The 22,124-nt window shown below is 41.7% G+C and overlaps 1 protein-coding gene and 1 pseudogene across 1 annotated transcript; both read right to left on the bottom strand.

The window, feature by feature from the left end:
- Positions 1–8,429: 8,429 nt before the first annotated feature.
- Positions 8,430–9,428, bottom strand: LOC111893817 (myb family transcription factor PHL7). Its single transcript, XM_023889905.1, has 3 exons — positions 9,274–9,428; positions 8,868–8,937; positions 8,430–8,786 (listed from the first exon to the last, which is right to left on the bottom strand). Exons 1-3 carry the CDS (start codon positions 9,426–9,428, stop codon positions 8,430–8,432), a joined length of 582 nt encoding a protein of 193 aa, XP_023745673.1.
- Positions 9,429–10,534: 1,106 nt separating this feature from the next.
- Positions 10,535–11,502, bottom strand: LOC111893818 (V-type proton ATPase subunit a2-like; annotated as a pseudogene).
- Positions 11,503–22,124: the final 10,622 nt, after the last annotated feature.

The raw sequence follows: 22,124 nt of genomic DNA, 5'->3' as shown, positions 1-22,124 counted from the left end.
AGAATAAAACTGAGAGCTACACCTAATATGCTTTATCGCTCTAACAAACACTTTTTCCAAATCGCTTTAATATATATTACCATAAGAAGTTATGACATCATTATATGACACGAGTTGAATTGAGTCTCACCGTACCAATTTCATGCTCTACGAAAAGATCCTTTCCCGTAACCGACCGAATAGCAAAACCTCTCTCAATCGATAACAACACCAACCTCCAAATCAATTCTTACTTCAAAACTTCGAAGTAGCAATGCGGAGAGAATCATACTTTTCGTAGCCTTTCCAAAGTATCCCCAGTAGATCTCCCATGAATATCACTCACACAACAAGTCAAGTTCAATAAAGAAGACCAAGAACCCATGCGGTTAACCTATTACTTTTAAGTGTATGTGTAAGAGTAGTACATAATTAAGATTCTATAGGCTTAGAATTGATGATTTCACTTTGACTCCTTTTCCTTGTCTGGATGTGGGCTTAAAGGAGAATCATTTATTCGACTGCCTTTTCAATCTTAATTAAATACGACTCGTGTACATGAGACTGTAATAGATTAACTAGGAATAGGTTATATAATGGTTTTCATAACTAAGTTATCCTGGAAAACGGGTGGTCATGATACCATTTAGGTAATCGTTGACAGATTAACCAGATCCGCACGCTTCTAGCCAATAAAGGAAACAGAGAAGATGGAGAAGCTAACTAGAACCTATGTCAGAGATATAGTTTGACTACACGGTGTACCAGTATCTATTATCTCTGGCCGAGATAGTAGATTCACCTCATGTTTCTGGCAGTTACTACAGAAATCTCTAGGAAATAGGTTGGACATGAGTAAAGCCTACCATCCTCAAATCATTAGGCAGAGTGAGAGGACACTACAAACATTACAAGGCATGCTGAGAGCATGAGTGGTCGACCTTAGTAAAGCGCGGGATACTTATTCGCCATTAGTTGAGTTCTGGTACAACAACAATTACCATACTAGCATCAAAGTTGCTCCATTTGAAGCCCTCTATGGTCGTAATTGTAGATCACCTCTATGCTGGGCTGTAGTGGGTGATACGCAACTAGCTAGAGGTCAAGTTCTAGACAACACTCTCACTGGTCCAGAAATCATCCAAGAAACTACTGAAAAGATAGTACAAATCCAAGAGCAACTTAAAGCCTCCAGAGACGGACAGGAAAGCTAAGCTGAGAAAAGGAGAAAACCATTGGAATTCTAGGTTTTGGCCATGTCATGTTGAAGGTCTCACCCTGGAAGGGCATGATACGCTTCGAAAAGCATGGAAAACAAAACCCAATGTAGCACCTGGTTCCTATTATGTATATCATTCTAGTACTTTGCATTTTGGCCTTGGACTCGGGGAGTCGAGGTCCAACTCGTCGAGTCAGAGAGTATTGGACGTAGAAGTTTAATGACCTACTTGACGAGTCCGCGTCCGGACTCGATGAGTAGGTGCTGTCCGGACAAAACCCTAGATGAGGGTTTGCACCCTATTTAAACCACTTATTTAGCCTCCCTTTCGTCCCCAATGCTTCCAGAACTCCCCATAGCAAACCCTAGCCGTTTTTGAGAAGAACTAAGGCATTTTTTGTGGATCTTGCTAGTTGTGACCATAAGGAGGAAGGTGAAATTCCAAAGTTCACTAGAGGTATAAAGCTGTTACCTTGCTCTTTCATTTGATGGATCCTTTTTTGGGGAGATTTAGGGCTTTTATAAGCCATTTTTGGTGACCAACCATGATTGCAAACATGGTTGGGGGTTGAGGCTTCAGAATCAGATCATTAAGGGAGTCACAAGGCAGTTGGGGGCTGCTTTTGCACCCATGTAAAGTCCCATGTATCATAAGAACTTATTTTATGTCCTTTTGAGCTCAAAGTCCCATACATGCACGTAAAGTTTTTAACTTTACGTGCTAGAACGATTGAAGAAGCTTAGATCTATCTTTTGGTCAAGAGTTGTATGCTGGAAATCGAGAAATGAGACTTGGACATGCTCGACTCGACGAGTCGTTCTTAGGACTCAGCGGGTCCGAGGCAAAACTCCCCTTAGTTGTTAGGGTTTGAAGGAACCTAGTTGAGCGCTAGAAGGGTTTTAGAGGGTCCAAGGGAGTGACCCACCATATTGGACTTAGCCTTAAACCTGGAGTTCATGGGACTCAACGATTGCAAGAACATAATTGGTGAGTCCAAGGCAATCTCCTTATAGTTGAAGATGAACTCGACGAGTTGTTCGTACAACTCGGCGAGTCAAGGACATGAATTGTTTATCAGATGAAGGTAAACTCGATTAGTTGTTCATACAACTCGGCGAGTCAGATGAAGGTTCATTCGATGTTCGTATAGAAGGGGAACTCGTCGAGTCGTTGCTAAACTCGACGAGTAGAGTCGTGGATAAGGACGGGTAATGAGTTAGGAACTTGACGAGTTGGCGGCCCAACTCGGTGAGTCGGGTCAGCTGGAAGTTGACTTTGACTTGGACTTGGTTAGGGGTGAAATAGTCATTTTACCCTAAGAGTAGATATCAAGTTCTAACTTAGTGTTTTGTGGGATTATAGCCGGAGGGTTACCGGGGCAGCAGTCAGACAATTGTTGAGCAGTTTTCTAGCAGTCAACCTTACGAGGTGAGTTACCTTCCAGTAGCGGTGGGTCTACGACCACAATGCCAGCCGACTAATAGGAGTTGTATGTGAGATGACCATCTTTGTGATATTCATCTAGGCTTGCTGCTACTTGTTATGTTTTATGTGCTAGCATATTATGATATTACGTGATAGTAATAGGGGATGAAATAGTCACCGACTATCGGTCGATAGGACCGAAGGGGTAGTTTAGTACCTAGCCATGCGAGCCAGATTATGATATATGTGATATGATATTATGTGGTAGTAGTAGGGGTGAAATAGTCCCCGGTTACCGGTCGACAGGACCGAAGGGGAGGCCAGCACACAGATATGCTAGGCAGTATCCGGTCGACATGACCGAAAGGGAGGCCAACACCCAGATATGCTAGGCATTATCCGGTCGATAGGACCGAAAGGGGTAGGTTCGGCACCCAGATATGCCTGACAGTATATGCATGTTATGTGATTTTATGGTATGTGGTACGATGGGGGAACTCACTAAGCTTCGTGCTTATAGTTTTCAGTTTTGTTTCAAGTACCTCTTCAGCGAACGGGAAGGAGCCGGCGCGGTAGCTGCACATCATACACACACCTCAGATTCTGCACTGTGAGATTCCTTGGGATTGTACTCTAACATTATCCCTATTTTATGATTTGGATTTTCAGACATTATACATAGTTTTATGAGATGTAATTATTTGACAATGTTTTCCTACGAATGTTTTAATTAAAGTAATTTATAAAAATGAAATTTTTTGTCGTGAAAATTGGGTTGTTACAAGTTGGTATCAGAGCCCTGGTTTGAGTGATTCGGACATACCCTCGGGGGTGTCTGGACTCAAATCGAGGGATTAAAAGCTTTTTACAAGAAAATGGTTTTCTAAAAGATAAGTTAAAGGAGTTTTGAGAAAGAACGAAGTGTGTGATGTGTGCGACCGGCCGAGTTCAATTAATTATTCCCCAAAGTACCCATACAGGTTTATCTTGTGTTTATCAGCTTCAGTAGAGCAGCATGCTAGAATAGGACTAAGGATCTAGGAATGATGCCTTGTGTGCTTGCTTTATGTGTTTCAGATTATGTGAATTGCATGCTAGTATTGAGTAGACAACAGTAGGATAGCCTGTTTATGTTATGCCTGATAGTATGAGCTTAGCATTGTATGCTTGTACAGTTTCCTGTTCTGAGGATAGGATTGCTTGAGATCGTTCCTTTTGTCTAAATGCTGCTTGCTTTGTGCTTTGTGGGACTCCGAGTGATGGGAGTTAGATATTAGGTGAATACATTAAAGTCACATGTGATCAGGGTTGGATAATCTTAGAGGATTGGATTTGACCCTATTTCGCAGCTCTTGTTTGAGTCCTAACTGTAGCAAGGATGAGTCCCTTACTCGAAGGATTATCCGAGCCTCGTTGTATGTGATTGTATTCATGTAATGGCTAATTGGCATTACAAGGAGGCCTCCAGCAGCTGAGGACTGGTTTCGGCAGAGTTAGAGGTACCCTAGGGTGAGCCTAAGATGGGAATAGCAGAGATCAGTAGTAGTAGAAGGGACTTGGTGGAGTCAAGGCAGTTCTTGAGGAAAGTACGGATAGATGTGGAAGGTAGTATGGGTCCGTACTACTGAAAGCAGAGGATCCGTACATGAATCGAGGAGGGCTGAGGCAAGACCAGGGAACTTGTGATGGATGTGATCCCTCTAGATGTATCAGTATCACTAACACTTGTCATTATGTATTTCAGAATGGTGGTACTACGTCCAAGGCCAATAGTTGGCAGCTTAGGGGAGGGATCGGGTTCGGGTTCAGGCTTCAAACCAGTGGATGAGAGGCTACGCGAGTTCGTCGCGTCCGAGATCACTAGAGGCATCCTTGATGCGACCCCGGTCATCTTTGGGTCAATCAAGGAAGGGATTGTCGAGTTGATGGAGGATCGCCTCCAGGCGTTCAGCAGCGACATGGCGATCAACCAGTCGGGATCACGCACACTATCGTTTAAGGACTTTAGGGGCAGTGGTGCACCAGATTTCCATGGGGCGAAGGACCCCATTGTTGCCAGACGATGGATTGCAAACATTGAGTCTACACAGTTGACTAGCTTCTGCCCCCGATGGGTTGAAGGTGAGATATGCATCAGGGTGCTTGAGGGACCACGCCAGGGATTGGTGGGAGTCGGTTGGTGCTCTCTGGGAGCCTCGGATATTGAGGCTATGACATGGTCAGATTTTGTGACCCACTTCATTGCTGAGTTCGCGCCTGCAGTGGAAATCCAACAGTTGGCCTGGGAGTTCCTAGATATGAGACAGATGACTGAGACAATGGCGAAGATCACTGCCAAGTTTCGAGAAAGGGCTTTACTGGTGCCCCAGTATACGGGAGACGAGGATATGAGGAGGACCCGCTACCATGACATGCTGCGAGTCGACATTCGGGAGCATGTCAGCTTCTCAGCTTGTCCCACCCTAGATTCTATGATTTCCAGGGCAAGGGAGAGGGAGATTGATCTGGAGCACATCTGAAAGAGGAAGGCAGGGGAGGGGCAGGTGACTGGGGCTTCGGGGAAGAAGCCCAAGGGATCAGATGTTGGGCCTAAAGGCCAACAGAGCCGTAGCCACTGTAGGAAATGTGGCAAGTCGCATGTAGCACTCGGTTCCTGGTATGTAATTTATTTTTGTTGTATTTTGCATTTTTGTCCTGGGACTCGAAGAGTTAAAGGCCCAACTCGTCGAGTAAGAGTGGGTTTGGACACGGTACTTAAGTGACGGACTCGTCGAGTCGGAAGCCAAACTCGACGAGTAGGCTCTGACTGGACAAAACCCTAATCTAAGGGTTTGCACACTATTTAATCATCTCTTTCAGCCACCACTCGTCCCTATTGCTCCCAAAGACTCTCGATAGCAAAACCTAAGTGTTTTGGTGCAAGAACTAAGGCTTTTGAGTGATTTTTGTGGGTTTTGACCTCAAGGAAAAAGGAAGTGCATAGAAGGATCAAGAGGAGACTGAAGGATTCGATTTTGGTTCATCATTTGCAGTCCTTGAAAGGTATAAAGTATGTACCTTCCTTGCTTGTTGGTTAGATCCCTTTTTGGGGAAGATTTAGGGCTTTTAAGCCATATGAGGTGACCAACCATGATTTGCAAACATGGTTAGGGGTCAAGACTTTGGATCTAGCACTTGGGAAGAGTCACAAGGCAGATTTGGGTTGCTTTTGCACCCAAGGAAGGCCCCATGCAACAAAAGAGCCACTTTAGAGCCTTTTTGGCTCAAAAGTCCCATGCATGCACGTAAAGTTTGTAACTTTACGTGCTAGATCGAGCCACTAGTAGAAAAACAACCTTTTACGACGCTCATTGCGCGTCGTAAAAGGCTCAGACGACGCGCAAATGCGCGTCAAGGAAGGCCCTATCATAAAGAGAGATGACGCGCATTTACGATGCTCATTTACGACGCACAATTACGACGCACTTTTACGACATGCAATGCGTATCAAGGAAGGCCCTGTCATAAAGGAAGACGACACGCATTTGTGTGTCGTAACCTTACGACGCACATGTTAATGACACGCAATCTGTATCAAGAAAGCCCCTGTCAAGAAAGGTCATGTCATAAATGAAGATGAAACACATTTTTGCGTATCATAATTTTAAATGTTCAAAAAAAATATTATTTATAGATTTACTTATTTTCAAATTAAATTTGTATTTAATGTTTCATATTATAAAATAAAATATCATATACAAAAAATAGAATCCATTGCATAAATTTAATGTCATACAAATAATCGTTTCATGGAAAGATAAAACAAATCAATAGAAGTTGCAACAAAAATTACAAACGAATTAGATACAAAAAATACAATCTGTAGCCCCTTTGCTTATTCAAGATCAACCTGCAAGTAGCTAACTAATCTGTACAAATTCACCTTTGTTTCTAATCATTTTCTTAAATACTTTACAAACATAATTCATCCATAGTACTTGAACTATAGTTACAACCTTGTTTCTTCTTCTTCTGAACTCATCTCTTGCAACCATTGCTCTAAGCCTAGTCTGAATAGATACAACAGCTCCTTCTCAATTATGTGAAAAACACAACCGAAGAGTGGCCTACCTTCATAATAGCAACAACTAACAAAGCAGGAATGAAAGAGAAGGCAATACTCACAACAATAGCTGCAGTGAATGCATCTAGGTCCTAAAAGATCATTAAAATCACTATTTAAATACACACTACATATAAAGGTGTCACTATTTTGATTTCATGTACTTAATATATAAAGAATCCAATAATAAATAGATATGTTATGTTACCTTGAGATACCTTTGAAGGGGATCCAAAATGCCATACCAATTTGGGATCTAAAATGCCAAGTTACAAACTGAGAAACAAAGTCAACCAAGTTAAGATTAAGATGATGGGATCTAAAATGCCATACCAATTTGGGAAAAGCATCCAGCGCCTGGATAACCGTAAAGGGTAGGAAGGTAAAATCAGTTGTAAAAAAAAGAGTAAAAATGTAAATTCATTGGTAAAAGGGTAAGAAAGTAAACTCACTTGTAGAAGGGAATAAATCAGTACTTGTCCCAATTCCCACTCTAGAATTCCTAGCTTCTTCATGTGCAATTGCTAATTAGGTGACATGTCAACCGAAATCCTATGTTGTATCAGTTCTTCTCCAGCCTCAAACGTATCCAACATTAACTATCAATCCAACACACAACCTTCAATAAAATAACAGGTACAGATACTGATAAAGTATACGTGTTTATATGATGCATAAATGTAAATTAAGTCTCAAACTGTAAGCACAATTATCTCTTCAGGGCTTGCTTTTTTAGTTAATCTTACATGCTTTCTATGCTTTACAACCTTTTGTTGCTTAATTTCAGAGTTCATTGGCCCAATCCTGCAATACACAAACATAAGTTTAGAGATAAAGTGTGTGTGTGTGTGTGTGTGAGAGAGAGAGAGAGAGAAAGAAAGAGATTGGTGCTTACATTCTGCAACATCCAAGAAAAAGAAGACATGATTCCAAAGGTCTAGGAAATATATAATGAAAAAAACATATAAATATTGATACACCTGTCGCACTCCCACTAGATATTTCACAAGATTCTTGTAGACACTTGTTGCAGAACCAATCAAGACATAAAAAAAAACATGGATTATGAAAAAATAAAGGAATATTATTATTTATTATTTTATTACCTTTCCATTTGTTGATTCCAAAGAAGGCCATATCTGTCACGTATGGTACCACCTGAATTTACCAAAGCATCAACTTCTGATTGCTTATTTCTTTCAGACCTTTCTCATTGTTGTCTGATTAATGTTCCTCTGAAATCTTGTGGCATGTAGCTTATAACTGCATCCACATCATCCAAATCATCAAAGTCTTCTGGTGTAGACTATTTTTGAAGCTGCCAACAACAACAAAAACACAAAAACTAAAAGGTGAGATGGGATTTACAAATAAATAAATAAATAAATAAAAGAATTAGTATCTCACATATTATGGCCAATGAGAGCTCAGAAGAAAGAAAAGAAAAGAAATAAAAAGACTATTGTTTTATGAATTAAGATAAGAATCTTACTTCACACATTTGATGGAGTTATGTGCTTTGTCTTCCAATATGTTTTGGCATTATAACATGAATTACAAGTTTTAAGAGTATTACCATACCCAAACCCATTCCACGTAATGAAACATAAATTATATTATATATATTTCTATAAAGAAACTGCACAAAGTAGAAAACAATCTCCCTGGGACAAATTCCAATTTCAATTGGCTCTACCTAATTTTTAATCTTGATTGTTAACCGACATTCCATACACAAACGGATGTTGCTTTAAGCTGGAGTCGAGTACTTGGTGAGTTAAGCCGACCCCTTGGCTGAGGCTCACTCGTTGCTTCTTCATAATAGGTGAACCACGGTCAGAGTCTGGTTTTAAGGGCTCATGTTCATCGGTGGCAGGGGCTGGGGCTGGGGCAGAGTTTTTGATGATGGATGGAGGAGGTGGAGTGATAGGGTCGGTTTGGTTTTTGGATTCCTGAGAGTTGTCGTCTGATAGGACTTCACTCAGCTTCTGTTGCTCTTTAATGATCTTCTTTAGGTACTTCCCTTGGGCTTCTATTCGTAATTGAAGCTGTCTTTGTACCTATACACTTACATCATATATGTAAGCTACTTTACTTTACTTTGAAAAACCTATAGCATTTTATTTTAGGCAAAATAAGACCTCTAATTGCTCATGCAGTCGCTTTTGCACCTCCATCTGCAGCTTCAGTGCTTCTGTAATCTGCATTCCACTGCACAAACATATTTCACAAAATAAATTTCTAATTTTATTAAATCATTTAAATATATAATTTTATCATTATAAAAAAATGGGTTATATGAAATGTATATCAACATTCCTTCAAGAATTCTCAATAATTTCGTTCCATCAGACAATCCAAAACAAACAAGATGTTCAATTTAGTATCATCATTTTCACAAGGTTACATTCTTGATTTAAAATTTTCTCTTATACATTTCAAGGCACTTGAAGATAGCAAAAAAAAGTAAAAAAAAAAAGACATTGAAATGATTATTTATCATAGGTTTTGTCTAGAAAACTTAAGACGAAACCACTAACAACACACCTTGCAACAGGATTAAGTATACACCGACATAACCTTCCATCAATATATACAACCATACCTGCATACATAAACCTCCCAACTCCCCATTTCAATACAGGCATCTTACTACTCTCCTCTTCTTTTCCTATTTCTTTTGGTGGGTCCCCCTTAAACATGTCCCTCCCAACTGATTTTAGCCGTTAGATCACCCGCCTGCTCTCTCAGCCACCCGATTGCAAAATTCACAAACAGATGCTCACACAAAGTTAAAATCGTTGGCCTGATTCTCCATTCCTACAAAAAAAACAAAAAACAATAAGATTCCATAAGTAATAAGGGCATTTATGTCTTTTCCACGGGGAAGACCCTTTTAGAGTGTGGACTTACGTTTTGTCCATGAAGGTGATGTAAGGGATGAAAGAAAGAAGATTCTCCTTTCAACAATGCCTTGCTGACCCATAATTTCATCTATCAGAACACTGTTTGGTGGTAGATTCTTTAGGACAACCTACAAATATACAAAACAACTTTTTTAATTGGAATTAAATTAACAGATCACACATGATATATGATGATATAAAATTACTGATGCCTGCTCATCAATGACTCTGACTCTCAGATATTTGTGCTTATATACATCAATATCACATAGAATATGGTCAACCTCTTACCTTAGTTTCAACTTTCAACATAACAAGACTAAACTTTAGATATTTAGTCCCTATGCTATACTAGTTGTCCTGGATATGGTGCAACAATTGGAATCACAAGAACATCTACGACATGTATAAACAGTCGCCTCAATATGAAGGGCAAAATGGTTATTTTACAAACTTTGATTTTGGGCGGCATGATGGGTAAGGAGCAAATCCAAAAACTAACGAAATCACGGATCAAAAACAACAAGAAATTTTTTTTTGGACCATGTCCAAAAAAAATAGCACATGGACTAGTATATTTGATCCAACTGTTCTAATTTATTCTATTTCAAAAGAAAAGGAAGGAAGGTTACCATTCCATTAAGTAGATAATGATTACAAAATCATAAATATATTTTGCCTTATAGTATACACAAATAACATACTGCCACCCAATTGTTGATGAATTGAATGGATATCAGAAAATGGTACTGCTCTTACAGTGTACAAATTTTTATATGAAAAAATCAAAATCAAAATCACATCCAGAAGTCCAATGCAGATTACATAATTGCATATACATATAAAGAGTCAAAAGACGAGCATGACCTTTCTTAGAAAGCCTCAGATTTGATCTTTGGCCTTTATAAGGTTTCCATTACTACCAACACTCCTGCAGTTGCAAAAATGAATGCAATGATGCCTATGATGAGGATGACAATGTTGTTATACCTGTAAATAAATTGAATTTAAAAACAATTATAATTTGTAACAACGATAATTATACATGGCAACCTTTAATTTGACATATATAAAGAGTCAACGTAAGTAATTAATTAATTACCCCCATGAAGGTAGAAGAACCTTCTCTTAGAATACAGCTGACAACTCCGAATGTGCCAAACTAAGAAAGAAGAGAATGTTGAAATAATTAAAACAGTATTAAGATTGTTACATGATGATATTACAAACATTCAAACAAACTATTTAATGATTATAAAATTCCCATTTCATCTTTACCAAACCAAACTGAGCTATAATTAGAGAAAAAACTAAACAGGGGGCCTTAATTACTTGATACCTGAGTGCCCATAAGCGAAGGTATGAAGCTGTATTTGATACTGCCCCAAGAACAAATTCTATTGTATGGATGAGTTGATGAACCAATACTTCACTGAACTCAAATTCATGATCACCCTCCGAATCAACATTAGCCTTTCCATACAAAGAGTCGTCTATGTCTTCTAGCAGTTCATACTCATCTATATCTCCATGTCTCTACAACACAATAAAAAAATCAAAAAAGATCCGAAGTATGCTTTGTAGTTGTTATTATCTTAAATTCGTAGTACACTAGAATAATAAATGGCATGCATGCATACCAGGCTATGTTGTGATTTCAAAATGAAAGGCTTAGGGAACAACATCTATGGGACTTCAATTAGTGAAAGTAGTAACAACCCAATCTGGTGATACATAAAGTGATTTGTATAAAAAATTAAGAAAACATTATTCTCAAAGACAAGAATATATAAAAGAATGCAACCTAAATTGTCTTCTGGTTATTAAAAAGCTGGTTTTTACCAAGTCCATCTGAGAGACCTAGGAACATGTATATCTTTATATGGTATAAATCAGCTTGTGAACCAGTGAGACTTCTTGGAAAGTCAAAACTATGCTTTATTTAGAGGAAGGGGATGGATGACATGTTCATGTAAGTGTCAATGGAACCAAGGGAAATGTGATAACTAAACATATGCATCAAGTTTTCTTACTTCTTGAACCAATCGTTGAGCCTTAATCAAGTTCGCAAGGTTGTTGTAGCATCAACATACATAAACATATACCAAATATATATATAATTAGAAACCAAATAAGCTATAAATCAAAAAATAAAGATGACTAGAGTTCATAAGTTCATACCAAACGAGGGTTCAAAGAAAGAGCCTGGCGATAGCATTGAGCAACTTCAGTTAGCCTTCCTTTCCTCATGTAAGCACTTCCCAATACTCAATGCTTAATCCATTTGCATTGATCCTCAATACTCAATGCTTCAGGGATGAAATAGAAACCTAACAACACTTAGTTATCAAGTATCAAGTATATGTATAAACAAAATAACCACATGACATAACTATAAGAGAATGGAGAAGAAATATCGAGAGGAAAAAAAGGAGAATGGAGAAGAAATATCAAGAGAAAAAAAAAAGAGCGACAATTTAGGCGGTTGAGAATGAGGGACCATCAGCTTACCTGATGGGAGGAACAACAAAGATATATTGCGATTTATTCTTGGAGGAGGCACGACCAACTTTACCTTAGACGATGCTTGAATCATACATATCTAGGGCTTCATTAGTTCATAGATAGCGATAGGGAGAAGTTGTAAAATCTTAAATATCCTAGTAAATATCACACAGGCACAATGTAACGAGCCCTAAATCGTAGTCTTGTGAGCATGAGGATCCGAAAATGGTTGGCTCTTAAACAAATGCTTGTAAACTTGAGCAGTCGTGCAGTCTCGGTGAGGTGAGGTGAGCTCGAGGTTTCCGGCGGGAAGAGGTGAGCGGATGTCGCTGGTGGGAAGAGGTGAGTGGAGATGAGAAGAAGTGAGAAGATGTAGCGAACAGAGATCCTCTTTTTTTTTTTTTTAAAAAAAAACCCTAGATCCCCTGCGACTTTGTTACAAGAAGCGCGTTCATTTTTATGAATTATAAAGCGACATGCCTGCACGACGCACTTTTTTAATGAGTGCCCTCCGTGTTTGTTTTTAAATTATAAAGCGGCATGTCTTCACGACACGCTTTTTTTAATGGGTGCCCTCCATGTTTTTTTTTCTGACACAAATTTTAGGTCGCGCAAAAATGCATGCCCTAAATCCTTCATATTTTTTCGGAGTTGATAGTATTTTTAGGGCACACACTTTTGTGTATCGTAAATCACCGTGTGTCATTGTTCGCACGTCATTAAAGGCCTATATTCTAGTAGTGAGCTTAGGGGCTTGGATCTATCATTTGGACAAGTGTTGTACATAAGAAATCGAGGATTTAGGGTGTGGACGTTATCGACTCGGCGATTCCGTTCTTGGGACTCGATGAGTCCAAGGCTTTGAGTCCCATATCTGTTGAGGGTCAAAAGAACTCAATTGGGTGTTAAAAGGGTTGTAGCAGGACAGAAGGAGTGACCCAACGCATTAGACTTAGTTTTAGACCTGGAGTTCATGGGACTCGACGAGTGCTAGAACAGACTTGGCGAGTCCAAGGTAATCTTCTTATGTTTGAAGATGAACTCGACGAGTTGTTCATACAACTCAGCGAGTCAAGGTCAGGACTTGTTCATCAGATGAAGGATGAAGGTTCATTGTTGTTCGTAAAGAAGGGGAACTCGTTGAGTCATTTCCAAACTCGACGATTCGAGTCATGGATAAGGACGAGTAAAGGGTAAGGACTCGACGAGTTGACGGCCCAACTCGACAAGTCGGGTCAACTGAAAGTTGACTTTGACTTGGACTTGGTTGGGGGTAAAATAGTTATTTTACCCTAAGAGTAGATATTAGATTCTGACTGAGTGTTTTGTGGGGATTATAGCCGGAGGATTTCCGGAGCAGCAGCAGATAGAGGTTTCCCGCGCAGATTATCAACAGCTACCCGTACGAGGTGAGTTACCTTCCAGTAGGGGTGGTTCTAAGGCCACAATTCCGGCCTACCAAAGAGGAATATTTAGGAGATGATTGTCTTTGTGATAATTATCTTGGTCTGTTTATGTGCCTTGGTTATGAGATTTATCTGTATGATATGTTATGTGTATAGTAGGGATCAGTTTCCCTAACAGTGGTCCTTAGGACCGAAGGGTAGGTTAGTACCCGGATATGCCTGATTGTATTTTTATATCTTGATGTTCTATGCTAGTGGTAGGGAGTGGAATAGTCCCCAGTTACCGGTTGAAAGATACCGATGATGATTACCGGTTTAAAGATATCGATCGAAGTTACTGGTTGAAAGATACCGATGATGATTACCAGTTGAAAGATACCGATGATGATTACTGGTTGAAAGATACCGATGATATTGTATGGTATATGGTATGATGGGGGAAATCACTAAGGTTTGTGCTTACGGTTTCTGTTTTGGTTTCAGGTACCTCTTCGTCTAAGGGGAAGGATCCGACGTCGTAGCATCGTATCACACACACACACATGATTCCTCATCGGTTTCTGTTTTGCACTCTGATTTTCATTATTTTGATGTCATGGTTTGGGACACAATATTATGATTTTGTAATGTGTTGCTTTATTCACAATGTTAAGGTAAATGTTTTAAAAATTATTAATTCAAAAATGAAATTTTCGGGCTTGAATTTTGGTACGTTACAAGTTGGTATCAGAGCCCAAGTTTGAGGGATTCAGACACACCCTCGGGGGTGTCTGGACTCAAACCGAGGGACTAAAAGACTTTTACAAGGAAAATGGTTTTCTAAAATCTAAATGGAGCGATTTTAAGAAAGACGAAGTGTGTGATGCATGCGACCGGCCGGCCTCAAGTAAGTTTTCCCCAAGATACTCGTACTTGCTATGTTATGTTATATGGTTTTGATTCAGAAAACTGCATGCTAGAATAAGACAAAGGATCTAGGAGGATGCCTTGTGTGCCTGATATATGATTCTGAGAATTGCATGCTAGTTAGGGCTAACGGTCTAGGGAGGATGCCATTATATGTATGTTGTATGAGTTGTATGCTAGGACTGTTTAGTCAGCAGTAGGATGGCATGTGTAGGTTATGCCTGATTTGGTTACCCAATGCACGAATGCTGCTTGCTTTGTGCTATGGGGGTTCTGGCCATCTTCAACTGGCTAAGGAACGGATATGTAATAGTATCTGCAAGCTAGTTAGGGGGAGGTGGTGGGACTCTTAGTGCAGTTGATGGCGGAGGGTAGGTCGGAGAGTGACCTAGGGAATCCTAGAATGAGTTCAGTGGAAAAGGGATCGGTAAAAGGGACTTGGTGAAGTCGAAGCAATCCTTCAGGAAAGTACGGGTAGATGTGAAAGCAAGTATGGGCCCGTACTACTGAAAGTAGAGGATCCGTACTCGAATCAAGGAGGGCCAAGATGGAACCTGGAAACTTGGAAAGTGTGTGAGAACTCTAAAAAGTATATGCGACCCTGACATTTGTATGTGTTATTTTCAGAATGGTGGTCACGCGACATGGAGCGGGAGGTTCAAGATCTGGTTCAGGATCGGGCTCGGGTGCTGGATCCGAGCATGTGGATGATGGGTTATGCGACTTCATCGCGTCCGAGATCACAAGAGGTATCCTTGATGCGACGCCGGTTATCTTCGGGTCGATCAAGGAAGGGACCATTGAGCTGATGGAGGATCGCCTCAGGGCGTTCAGGAGTGACTTGGAGGCCAGCCAGTCAGGATCACGCACACTGTCCTTTAAGGACTTCAGAGGGAGTGGCGCGCTGGATTTCCATGGCGTGAAAGACCCCATTACTGCTAGGAGATGGATCACAGACATAGAGTCTGCGCAGCTGACGAGCTTCTGCCCGGAAGGGTCGAAGGTCCGTTTCGCTGCAGGGTGATTGAGAGACAGGGCCAGAGATTGGTGGGAGTTGGTTGGTGACTCTCTGGGACCCTCGGCTATTGAGGCTATGACCTGGTCTGACTTCGTGATCAGTTTCAGGGAGGAGTTTGCGCCAGCTGGGAGCTTCAGCAGCTGGCCAGGGAGTTCTTGGACATGAGACAGACTACGGAGACTGTGGCGGAGATCACCGCCAAGTTCCGGGAGAGGGCATTACTGGTGCCCTAGTATGCGGGTGAACAGGACATGAGGAGGACCCGTTACCATGACATGCTACGAGCTAACATCCGGGGTTATGTCAGTTTCTCAGCTTGCCCTACCCTGAATTCCATGATTGCCATAGCTAGGGAGAGGGAGATTGATCTGGAGCACATCCGAAAGAGGAAGGCAGCAGAGGGGCTGACGACGGGGGCTTCGGGGAAGAAGCCCAAGGGATCCGATGGTAGGCCGAAAGGCCAGTCAGGGCGGGACTACTGTGGGAAATGCGGTCGGTCAAACGAGGGAGCTTGTCGCACTGGGCCAGGTTCAGGTTGCTATAAGTGTGGCAAGGTAGGGCATTTTGGCAGAGATTGTACTGCCCCTACTCCTGCGATTCATATATCAGACCTGATTTGCTTTCATTGCAATTAGAAGGGCCATAAAAAGGCCAATTGCCCTAGACTGACAGCAGCAGCGGCGCCAGCAGTGGCGCTGACTCCAGCGACAGCACGGGTTGTGGATGGCCAGAAGGCCAAGTTGGAGGCTCCAGTGGTTCGGAGCCAAGCATTTCAGCTGACAACCGAGGAGGCACGCACTGCACCCGATGTGGTGATGGGTATGATTTCCTATTTTATGCTTTTATGTTATGTCGCTGTGATTTTGATATATTATGTGCCTTGCTTAGGATCGTTCCATATGAACAGTATCCCAGTTCAGGTGTTGTTTGATTCGGGTGCCACTCGATCATTTGTCTCTCTTGCACTTAGCAAGAAGTTTTCGGAGTCTTCGAGCATGTTGGATTGCCCTCTAGAGGTCAAGATTGCGGACGACCGGTCGGTACGAGCATCAGAGGTCTACCGGGATTGTGTTTTGAGGCTATCCGAGGAACGTTACTTGGTGGACTTGGTTCTCATACCTTTACGGGGGGAAAAAGGTTATTATTGGTATGGATTGGCTGAGCTCCAATGGAGCAGTGATCGACTGCGCGCAACAGTCAGTACGGATTAGGACCCCTAGTGGGGGAGAGCTAGTGGTTCAGGGCAAAAGGCCACAGCGAGGACCAGCTTTATATTCGGCAGCGAGGGCTAGGTGCTACCTCCAGTAGGGTTGCGCAGGTTATGTCGCTTATGTTATGGATACCCGAGAGGCGGGTAGGGCGACGGTGGGTGATGTGCCCGTAGAATCGACTTGGTCCCTGGTGCAGCTCTGATAGCTAAGGCACCGTATCGGTTGGCTCCACATGAGATGCAGGAGTTGTCTACATAGCTGTAGGAGCTGTTAGACAAGGGATTCATTAGACCGAGCAGTTCACCCTGGGGAGCCCCGATTCTGTTTGTGAAGAAGAAGGACGGGTCCAATCGGATGTGTATAGATTATCGGGAGCTGAATAAGGTGACGGTGAAGAACCGTTACCCACTCTCGAGGATCGATGATCTCTTTGACCAGCTGCATGGAGCATCTTGGTTCTCCAAGATTGATTTGCGTTCAGGGTATCACCAGATGAGGGTCAGAGAGGAGGATGTGCAGAAGACTGCCTTTCAGACCCGTTATGGTCACTATGAGTTTGTGGTGATGCCTTTTGGGCTCACCAATGCTCCTACCGCATTCATGGATGTCATGAACCGTGTGTGCAGGCCGATGCTGGATCGGTCTGTGATAGTTTTCATCGATGACATCTTGGTCTATTCCAAGACGCAGGAGGAGCATGAGGAGCATCTGCGAGAGGTTTTGGAGATTTTGAGAAGGGAGAACTTGTATGCTAAGTTCTCTAAATGTGAGTTCTGGTTACGCGAGGTGCAGTTTCTTGGGCACCTTTGTCAACCAGAACGAAATTTCGGTAGATCCGGCCAAAGTGGAGACCGTGATGAGATGGGAGGTTCCGAGGTCTCCATCTGAGATTCGTAGTTTCCTAGGATTAGCCGGCTACTATCGGAGATTCATCCAGGATTTCTCCAAGATAGTCGTACCCCTGACCAGGCTAACAAGGAAGGACGTGGTCTTACGTTCGATACATTGAGACAGAGATTGTGCGAGGCACCAATCTTAGCCCTGCTAGAGGGCATGGAGGATTTCGTCGTGTACTGTGATGCGTCCATCTCGGGTTTGGGCGCAGTATTGATGCAAAAAGGGCATGTCATTGCTTACGCTTCGAGGTAGCTGAAGCCTCACGAGGAGAACTACCCGACGTATGATTTGGAGTTGGGGGTTGTTGTGTTCGCCCTTAAGATTTGGCGTCATTACCTCTATGGGGTTCATTGTACGATTTACACGGACCACAAGACCTGAGGTATCTCATGGACCAGCCAAATCTGAATATGAGGTAGTGTCGGTGGCTTGATGTGGTAAAGGATTATGAATGTGAGATCCTCTACCACCTAGGAAAGGCCAATGTGGTGGCCGACGCGCTTAGCCGCAAGGCAGCGTCGATCAGGGATATCTGTCTGAGGATGAGAGTGGTGACTCCGCTTTTGGAGCGGATTCGGGAGGTCCAGCAAGAGGCCATGGAGGAGGAACATCGGAAGAGCGAGCAAATTTTGGGACAGGCTTCCTCCTTCGACTATGACAGCCGAGGATTACTGACACTACACCGTAGGGTGTGTGTGCCGTATCACGGGGGTGTGCACCAGGTTCTGATGCAGGAGGCGTACAAATCTCGATTCTCCATTCATCCCGGGGCGACAAAGATGTGTAGGGATCTTCGCCTGGACTATTGGTGGCCATGCATCAAGCGGGATGTAGCATGGTACGTGGAGCGGTGCTTGACCCGTAGGAAGGTCAAGGTCGAGCACCAGAGGCCACATGGCAAGATGCAGCCGTTGGATATTCCACTTTGGAAATGGGAGGACATTACAATGGATTTTATCACAAAGCTTCCCAAGACCATGCGAGGGGTGGAATTGATTTGGGTCATCATCGATCGATTGACCAAGAGCACTCATTCTATTCTGATTCAGGAGAGCATCTCGGCCGAGAAGCTGGCCGACATCTATATCAGGGAGGTGGTGACGCGGCATTGGGTGCCAGTGTCGCTGATTTCAGACAAATATGTTCGGTTCACTTCCAGGTTTTGGAAGAAGTTTCATGACGAGTTGGGCACTCGTCTGCATTTTAGCACCGCCTTCCACCCGCAGACAGATGGTCAGAGTGAGCGAACCATCCAAACCTTGGAGGACATGTTGCAGGCTTGTGTCTTAGACTTCGGAGGTAGTTGGGATACCTACCTTCCGTTGGCTGAATTCTCGTACAATAATAGTTATCACACGAGTATCGATCGTCCTCCCTTTGAGATGTTGTACGGGAGGAAGTGTAGGACCCCGATATGTTGGGGCGAGGTTGGCCAGAGGGTAATTGGGAGCACCGAAGTAGTGCTCAAGACGACAGAGAGAATTCAGCAGGTTCGGAGCAGGCTTCAGACTGCTCAGAGCCGGCAGAAAAGTTATGCCGATAAGAGCCGATCAGACCTGGAGTTCCAGGTTGGGGATATGGTTCTCCTAAACGTGTCGCCATGGAAGGGCGCCATCCGATTCAGTAAACAAGGCAAGTTAGGCCCTAGGTACATTGGACCATTCTGGGTCTTATCCAGAGTGGGCAAGGTGGCGTATAGGTTGGATCTACCAACCGAACTCATCCAGATCCACAACACTTTCCACGTCTCCTAGCTGCGGAAGTGCCTGGTGCACGATTCAACAGTGGTACCCTTAGAGGTGTTGGATAAGGTGTCTAAGTCCATAACTATTTCTAGTAAGTACTTGACCCGACCCGGCATGGTCCATTTGGGTTGCATGGCACCATGCAATTGGATAGACTAAATGAGAGAAATAACACTTGGGGATTATTAATATATTATAAGTTCTAATATATTAATAATATTATTTAATTAGTTTGATCAATAATGAGTTTATAATTAATTAAGTGATCAAAAGATAACAAATTAAATATATGGGTTGATTATGTAAATCATCCATAACTTGTATAGTGGGCTAAGAGGCTCCATGGATTATCAAGTTGGGTTCCACCCATAGCATGCTCCATGGATGCTCCATGGGAGTTACAAACCCATGGGTCATGGAAATGAAGAGTCATGACACATTAGGGTTTACATGGTGTAACCCTAGATGTGTCAACACTATATAAGAGACCCATTCTCCACCAAAATCGGCTACACATATGAAACAAGAGGGCTAGGCCGATTTTAGAAGTATGTGTTCTCTCTAAAGTCATTCCAAAAGCATTTGGTGTTGTGTGAAGCATTTGAGGCACCACACTTGGGGTGCTAGGCTCACAAGGTTTCAAGGATCTTAAGCAATAACAAGGTAAGTTATTCTATCTTCCATTCAAGTTCAAAATTGTTCCCCGTGTATGCTAGATAGGAATATAACCTTGGAATTCAACTTTGCATGATAATTAGACAAACATAGATCCAAGGTTATTAGGGTTGCATATACACTTAGGAAGTGTTAGAATGCTCAAAAACCATCAGTGGTATCAGAGCCTAGGCTTGTTTGTTTGTTATTTGTGCAAAATTGTTGAAAAAAGTCGATATTATGCAATCTGCCTGATGAACTCGCCGAGTCCATGGGGGGACCCGCCGAGTTCATGTGTAAATTCATCCTACTCGCTGAGTAGGTTCGTGCACTCAACGAGTAGGAGCCTCAGAATGCATATTTTCAACTTTTGTTGCTGGAAATGGACTAGAAACATTACCCTAAGCTATTTTGGTACTTGAAAACTTGTTTTAGATGGTGTAATGTTTACGCTAATCCATTTGCAATGGCAATCATCAAAATTACAAAGTTTTAAGTGTAATTTTTTGATTCTTGAAAATGTTCATATTCATGTTATTGAACTCATGAAGATTAGATGATCATAGGAATTATTTGTAACCTACCTGGTAGTTTAATTCTTGATCATAATTTTTTTTAATGGAGTCCATAACTTGTCCTCAAGTTATGGAAAATCAAAAGTCACACTTTTATTAAAACCATTAAAAGGACACATGAGTTATAAAAATGAAGAGTCTTCATTTTATTACTCAATTAACTCATAAGTTATAAGAAATGAAAAGTTTTGAAAGTTTACAAAACCTGCCCTCAAGTTTTGGAACATGTAAAGTCTTGATTAAAACTTGGGTTCCAACCCTTATAATTTTAAAAGTTAACATTCAACCCTTATTCTTTATAATATTATAAATTAATATATATATATATATATATATATATATATATATATATATATATATATATGTGTGTGTGTGTGTGTGTGTATAAGAGCAAGTCGTCTTACCGCTAGTATGCCTCATTCACGAAATCGGTCTATAAGGGAGGTATAAGGATGTTGCTTATAAAATGGCAACTTAATGGGGGTCCACTCTTACCCACCGCTTCCTTGATCGGTGGAGGGTCGTTAGCCGAACGGGTAAGACAAGGACTTGTAAATTCTCATTAAAAGTATGATGAATATTATAAAGTAACTAAATGTTTTATTAAATTCCCAATCTTAGTTACTTTAGGAAAAATGTGAATAAGGTGCTAATCCATGAAATTACACTTTACACTTTGTTTAAGTCATTGGTGGAGCGTGTGTGGTTAACTGGCACACTAACTTGGACTTAACAAGGTAGGTAAAGGGTGACTTAAGGTTTATCATAATATTGGTGGAGCGTGTGTGGTTTACCGGCACATCGATTGAGTGATTAACTTTAAGGGTACCAAGTGATTTGCATGGTTACTTCACACCTCGTTTTGTGATCCTCGGTATCCCGGTGACAAAACTTGGGGGGCACACTCGAGATTGAAACATGCTTTTGAAAAGTTCATTGAATCTCAAAAGAATCTAGGAATTTCTAAGAACAAATCAAAAACCTAATATTTAATATTTCGTTTTTCATGGTGGAAATTGGTGAATCGTCATTAACTTACCTTTCAAATATGTTATAACTTGGATTACGGCATACCTCTTCTAACTTATAATATATTGTGATTGGATCCTAGCCTTAATATTACATTTGGGTGTTTTATTATGGACTCTCTTAATATCTAAACTAATCTTGTCCTCTTCATTCAGATGTCTTCAAACAGTGCTGCTTCTGGCTCTAATCCTAATGGCTCCTTTACCCTTATGAACTTGTGTGGGAAAGTCACCTTTGATGGATCCAACTTCAATGAATGGATCAGAAACATCAGGATGATTACCCGCTACGATGACAAAGAATATGTCCTCAACAAGGATCTTAAGTAGATTGATGAGACCACTGCAACTCCCCAGGAGATCGCTGACCTTTAGGCACATGAAAGGGATGCTACCAAAGTGGCATGCATCATGTTGGCCACCAAGACAGCGAAACTCCAAAAGTCCTATAAGGACTTCTACCCTTTTGAAATGCACCAAGATCTGATGGAAAGATACCATCAAAGCGCACGACAAGAGAGGTATGAAATCGTCTGCTCCATGATAA

Source organism: Lactuca sativa, chromosome 8, assembly GCF_002870075.4.
Source record: "Lactuca sativa cultivar Salinas chromosome 8, Lsat_Salinas_v11, whole genome shotgun sequence".
Classification (NCBI taxonomy): Eukaryota; Viridiplantae; Streptophyta; class Magnoliopsida; order Asterales; family Asteraceae; genus Lactuca; species Lactuca sativa.
Note: the sequence above shows the minus strand (reverse complement) of the source record. Positions and strands in the feature narration are given on the sequence as shown.